General features: G+C 38.3%; 1 protein-coding gene across 2 annotated transcripts in view; it reads left to right on the plus strand.

The window, feature by feature from the left end:
- PIBF1 (progesterone immunomodulatory binding factor 1) overlaps positions 1–4659 on the plus strand; it is a 301512-nt gene extending 296853 nt beyond the window's left edge. For both annotated transcript variants that reach the window (XM_073614256.1, XM_073614257.1), the window contains 2 exons: positions 228–398; positions 4496–4659. In XM_073614256.1, the coding sequence (XP_073470357.1) occupies positions 228–398; positions 4496–4546 (222 nt within the window). In that variant the 3' untranslated portion in view covers positions 4547–4659. The remainder of the gene's footprint in view (positions 1–227; positions 399–4495) is intronic.
- The last annotated feature ends 1692 nt before the right edge of the window (positions 4660–6351 follow it).

Raw genomic sequence — 6351 nt, forward strand, 5'->3', positions numbered from 1 at the left:
CTACATACGCATGTGCTCATCTTATTGTTACCAAAATACTACAGTTGCAGGTTTAAAAAGGTTCACACGATAATGCTTGCTTGTTTTAAAGTTTAAATAAAGCTTTTAATGTAATGTTTAATGTAATGGTTAAATAAAGCTTGCTTTGATCTGTTTTTGTATATGTCGATGGAAAATCGACTTCCTTGTGAACAAGCCACAGTAGAAATGTTGGTTTTGTTTTTCAGGAAATGGCAGAAATGAAACAGGTCTTATTTAACCTCCATAATAAGCATCAAGTGGAAGTTGTACCGCGTTCAAAAGTACATGAGCGGAAACTGGCAGCTAAACTGAAATCCGGATCTCCTGAGCAACTTCACCAGGAAGACAATGCCTATCTACCTCAGCCTACTTTGTTTGTAAGCGTTTCATCCTTATGTTTAATGCTGTTTGTAGTTAATCGTAAACTGACATTTGTTACAGGTGACAGTTTTTATTACAGCCATAAAATTGTGGATTGTGAATTCTCTGTTTATCTACAATTTTATGGCTTTATTTGAAGTTTTAATTTCCACTGTGCCTGACACTCGTGTTTGCTGTTTTTTCATGTTGACATTGATGTTGATTATTTCAAAGTTAAGTGTCTATTAACCCGCAGAAAGTTAGTAACCATTTCTGAAATACAGTTACTTGTAGAGAGATGTCACCACTCCAAGCCTGTATGAAAATCCCTTGCCTCTGGAACACTGAGAGCTAACCAAAGAGTGTCCAACCATGCTCTATGAACTTAAAGTATTACTAAACCCACAACAGTATAATCCGTGTGTATATGCAGAACAGCATGCTTGTTATACTCACTGTGAAACTTAAGGGGTTAAAGCATTGTGTAAAAAGGCTCTTTGATCCTGTATGGATGGATCCTCCTCCTCATGCAGGGTCTCTTTTGGCAAGGCCAAATAAGACACAGTGAGGGTACTGCTGCACATGCTCAGTTTGGTCTCTATTGCTGGAGAGAATATTTCCTTGTTGCGCTGAGCTTTTCAGGTCACATGATGTTGACATCACACATTTGGGTGTGTACAGTGCCTTGAAAAAGTATTCATACCCCTTGAACTTTTCCACGTTTTGTCATGTTACAATCAAAAACCTAAATGGATTTTATAGATAAGTCTGTATTATCATACAGACGAACGCATTTTCGGATAGGAACTTTTTCCGACCGAAAAATAGAGAACCTGCTCTCAGTCTTTTCCTGGCTGGAATTCTGCCAGCAAAAGTCCGATGGAGCATACACACGGTTGGAATTTCTGACCAAAAGCTCTAATTCGACCTTTGCTGGTAGAATTTCTGAGAATTTCTGGGGCATAAGATTGCCCTGTATTTGGCTCCATCCATCTTCCCATCAACTATGACCAGCTTCCCTGTCCCTGCTGAAGAAAAGCATCCACACAACATGATGATGCTGCCACCACCATGTTTAGTTTCCCCTACACATGGCGTTTTGCTTTTAGGCCAAAAAGTTCAGTTTTGGTCTCATCTGACCAGAGTACCTTCTTCCACATGTTTGCTGTGTCCCCCACATGACTTCTCGCAAACTGCAAATGGGACTTCTTATGGCTTTCTTTCAACACTGGCTTTCTTCTTGCCACTCTTCCATAAAGGCCAGATTTGTGGAGTACACAACTAATAGTTGTCCTATGGACAGATTTTTCCACCTGAGCTGTGGATCTCTGCTGCTCCTCCAGAGTTACCATGGGACTCTTGGCTGCTTCTCTAATTAGTGCTCTCCTTGCCTGGCCTGTCAGTTTAGGTGGATGGCCATGTCTTGGTAGGTTTGCAGTTGTGCCATACTCTTTCCATTTTCTGATGATGGTTTGAACAGTGCTCTGTGAAATGTTCAAACCTTGGGATATTTTTTAATAACCTAACCCTGCTTTAAACTTCTCCACAACTTTATCCCTGACCTGTCTGGTGTGCTCCTTGGACTTCATGATGCTGTTTGTTCACTAAGGTTCTCTCACAAACCTCTGAGGGCTTCACAGAACAGATGTTTTTATAGTGAGATTAAATTACACACAGGTGGACTCTATTTTCTAATTGGGTGACTTCTGAAGGCAATTGGTTCCACTAGATTTTAGTTAGTAAAGGGAGCTGAGAACAAATGCATGCCACACTTTTCAGATATCTATTTGTAAAAAAAAATGTGAAAACCATTTATCATTTTCCTTCCAGTTCAAAATTATGTGCCACTTTGTCTATCACATAAAACCCAAATAAAATACATTTACGTTTTTGGTTGCAACATGACAAAATGTGAAAGATTTTAAAGGGTATTCATACTTTTTCAAGGCACTGTATACAGATCCTAAATAACAGCCCAGTCCTTCCCTCCTCCATGCCCAGTAACTAAAAAAGAACATTTATAAGCTGTGGGCACGGGGAGGGGGTGAACTATTTTCATATTACTGGGTTTAGTAGCACTTTAACACCGATGTGTGAGATCACATTCAACTTTATTAAACCTGGACAAAGCATACAGCAGACCCACCTAGAAAACCTCTCCTCTCTAGTGTTTCATCCGGTATGGGTAGGGATCTGTGATCAAGCCCATTTTGGGGGAAACATTAGGGAGTGTGGTCCTAGTTGGGCCTGCAGTTTGCTTTATCCAGGTTTAATAAAGTTAAATGTCATCTGACATCCTCAGTGTGTAACTTTCTGCTTTCCTACTGTTACTTTAGCCATTAGTTGAAACAAACCATGGCAGTTCTGAGCATATACAATGCAAGAGATGCATAAAGTAAACTTTATATGCAAAATGTTGCCACTGCCTGCAATCGTTTTAAAAGGCAAAAGTTGCCTGTCTGTTTTTTGACAATCTGCCTTCAGTACTTTCTGGGTCCTGTCTTAAAACAAGTAGGGATATCAAAAAAAGTAATTTGCATGCTTGTTCTCTTCAGGTACAAACTATTCAAACAAAAACGTCATCAAGACAGCCAGGTAACTAGGATTTGCAGAAAGAGAAGTCAGCAGCAGCAGCTTCCATGTTTCTAGAAGTTCTCTTAAAGGCAAAACTAATGACAAAAAAGGCATAGAACACAGTTGACGCATGTATTTGTTTATCCACTTATTTACCAAAGGATTTGTGTTTCTGTGCAGCCAATCTTGTGATTTACATGCATTTTCCACATTGACCTGCCAGAAAGGTGACACACATAGATCCTGAATAAATAATTGAATCTTCCTTGTTGTCAGAGTTGTATAGTCCTCTGTGTTGCAATAGCCAACAACAGACAGGGTGTGTATTGGAGTAATGCAAGTTGTTAGATAGATGGGCAGAACAACAGCATACCGCCAGATGCAGTACAAAACTGAGAGGCACAACTGTACTCACAGGCCAGGGGTCCAGACAGGCAACTGGGTAATTTGAAGTATAGGCCAAGGTTAGATTTCTGTAAGCGTAGCAAATGCAGTATATGAGATGACAAAGACCAACCTAATTTCTTGATTGGGTGCTGGGTGGATGTTCAGAGTTCATTTTATACGTAGTGTAGTGTAGAGGTGTCAGCTACAATGAGGCCGTTCTGCAGTGCATTGTAGTGACCACCAGGTGGCTGTGGTTCAAGACTAGTTGCTACACTTATTGAGCAATATAGCTTCCTATGTCAACTCTCTCAGTCTGCAGCCTTCTCATTAGACAGTAAATCTGCATCATCCAGCCTGTCCAGTGGTTACCTAGGAAGTCGTAAAACTGACCCAGGAATTGGTAATGATAGTGCAGGAGGTAGCAGAGGGTTCTTACTGACTAGCAGAGGTTTGTTTATTGCAAGAGTGTCTGGCTTTGAAAAAATAGAGGGATTTCTCATATCAGCCAAGATTAGGAATAACTATTACCTATTTAAATTGTTTTAAAACCACGTTTTCAGCTATCTCTGTACACACAGTTGAAGCATTCACTCTTCTCGTTATGAAGTGTTGAAATTTTGCACATAGCCATGCTGTTTATCTACAGCACTTTGCAGTTAACTGTGGAAAGGTTGCATAAATACAGCATCACATGTGTCTTTAGCAACCAAACGGACTTGGTTTTCAATTGGGGATGATGTATGCATACACCTGTACATGTGAAAGGAAACTTGAGTGAATTAAATGCGGTACACAAAGTTTAATATATGACTCCTCTTCCTTGCAAAATCAAATCCTTTTTAAATGTCAGTAAGGTGGAGTTTCAAAATGGGGCAAGGTATATGTTTTGTTTAAACACCTTTTGAGCAATAGGCCTATATGTCATGGCACTAAGACAATTTTAAAGACATTCCACTTTTTTTAAACAAATTAATAAATGCATATTAATGATATTCACAGTATTTATTTTAGCTTGATTTGTGGATAAGAGAAAGGAAAAGTATTTCAAAAGTAGCTCTCTAAGGATCACTATGTAATATTTTTTTTTATCATAAAAATCACATTACATAAATAGGCAAAAAATGTATGACTTTTCTGTGTCTCATTTTTGCAGACGAAAAAAGAAGCACCAGAGTGGTACAAACGACTGAAGAAGACAACCTAGAAAATATCAGTTGTAATAATTAATTTCTCAGCGTTTTAAATGATTCAATTGTGTAAAAATCTACTCATGTTAAATAGTTTTGACAGTGTGCAATAAACAATATACTATTGTCATATTTTTTATGTAATTACAGTACTTTGGAAAAAAAGGCTTTTAAATAACTTTTATTTTGTAGTACTTTGAAATTGCATTAATCAAATGATTAAGGTGAATCTGTACGTGACCAGGAATTGTAATGCATTGTTAAATACATAAAAAAAATTAGCTGCAACGCATGTCCATCTGCAAGGTGCATTGGGGTGCTGTTCTGAATTGGCATTGCATCGCATGTAACATGTGTTGCTGTGCATTGCACTAAAGCATGCGCTAACCGAAACAAGATGGTATAGCCGGTGCAAGAAAAGTCAGTGATGGCTTCTATTAAAAATATGCAAATGGTTTAATGTCCAAATTCTGGGCACAGGTGCGATTTTAAGTACACTAGCACCAGGTAGTAACACAAGAATCAAGATGTTTGGCTTTCCTATCTAAAGGGTTAGTTCACCATTATAAAATTTACAGTGCAGTCAGTAGTTTCCAAATCATTGTACACTTTTGAGAAAATGAGCTTTTTTTTAAATTCCATACCTGACAGGCTCACAAAGCCTGGCCAAAAAAGTAGCATTCTGAGCAATCCAGACTGCACTGCATAAAAGCTAGGCAGGTGATCAGTTGAGTACACCCCCATCACAGGAAATGAGCCTGGAACACTCTACCTCGTCCACAAACATGTACATTCGCAGCGCGCTCTTCTTTATTGCTGAGTTTCCCAACACTGCGTAATGATTTGGAAACCATTGGGGCCACTTGACAGTTTTGTTATCAGGGTGAACTGAACCTTTAAAACAAGTCAGAAACAGTAGTTCCTGAATTTCTGTCTTTATACATTTTTTTTACCTGGGACAAAATTAAACTAATCATATTCCCTTCTTTACTTAGATTGGAATTTTGCTCACTTCACTGTCTTGTTGCCTTGCTGCAACCCTTGACCCTCCTCCAGTTCTAACATTTATTTATTTTATTATTTAAACAGGCATTTATATAGCACCAGCAATCTATGCAGTGTTTTACAGTTACTGTACACTCTCATCAGTCCCTGTCCTCAATGAGTTTACAATCTAAGTTACTGTTGGTCATCTCCAGGTCCTCCTGCCCCAACTTGTCATAAGTCAGTAGAGAATTAGTACCTGATTAACTCAATTACTGCAATATGCTCCTGGCTTTCTGCTAACAAGACCCTTACTTCTAATATTCAACCACATTTTAGGATTCTAAATCAATTCTGTTGGGTCTGCTTCTCTGCTCGTATCTTGATTCTGTACATGGTTTGTAACTTGCACTTTTTTTTTTTATTCAATTTTTACTTTCATGTACAATTTCATATATAATACAAAATCCTTATCCAGTTACAAAAAATTTAAAAATTTACTTTCCTAGTTGCCCTCAAATTCTCTACATCTTAAAATGGCTCTAAAAATAATGCTAGTTGCTTTTGTGTGTTCCACTCTTCAAGCCTTTATAACCCTCTATATTTTGAACCCGTCCATTTTAACTACAAATCCTACACCACAAAAAAAAACACATACACACAGACACAAACACGCACACAACAGAGAAATCTTTGGCAGCCACACTTCACCAAACCATCCTAAGACCTCGCTCTAGGTATCATTGTCTAAGAAAAAACTGCAGTCTCTCTGATCTAGAGAATTTCTTCCAGGTATACCAAAGTTTTATTATTTGGGTATCTTTCCAGTAGGCTTGCT

The sequence above is a fragment of the Aquarana catesbeiana genome, linkage group LG02 (assembly GCF_042186555.1).
Source record: "Aquarana catesbeiana isolate 2022-GZ linkage group LG02, ASM4218655v1, whole genome shotgun sequence".
NCBI classification, from domain to species: Eukaryota; Metazoa; Chordata; class Amphibia; order Anura; family Ranidae; genus Aquarana; species Aquarana catesbeiana.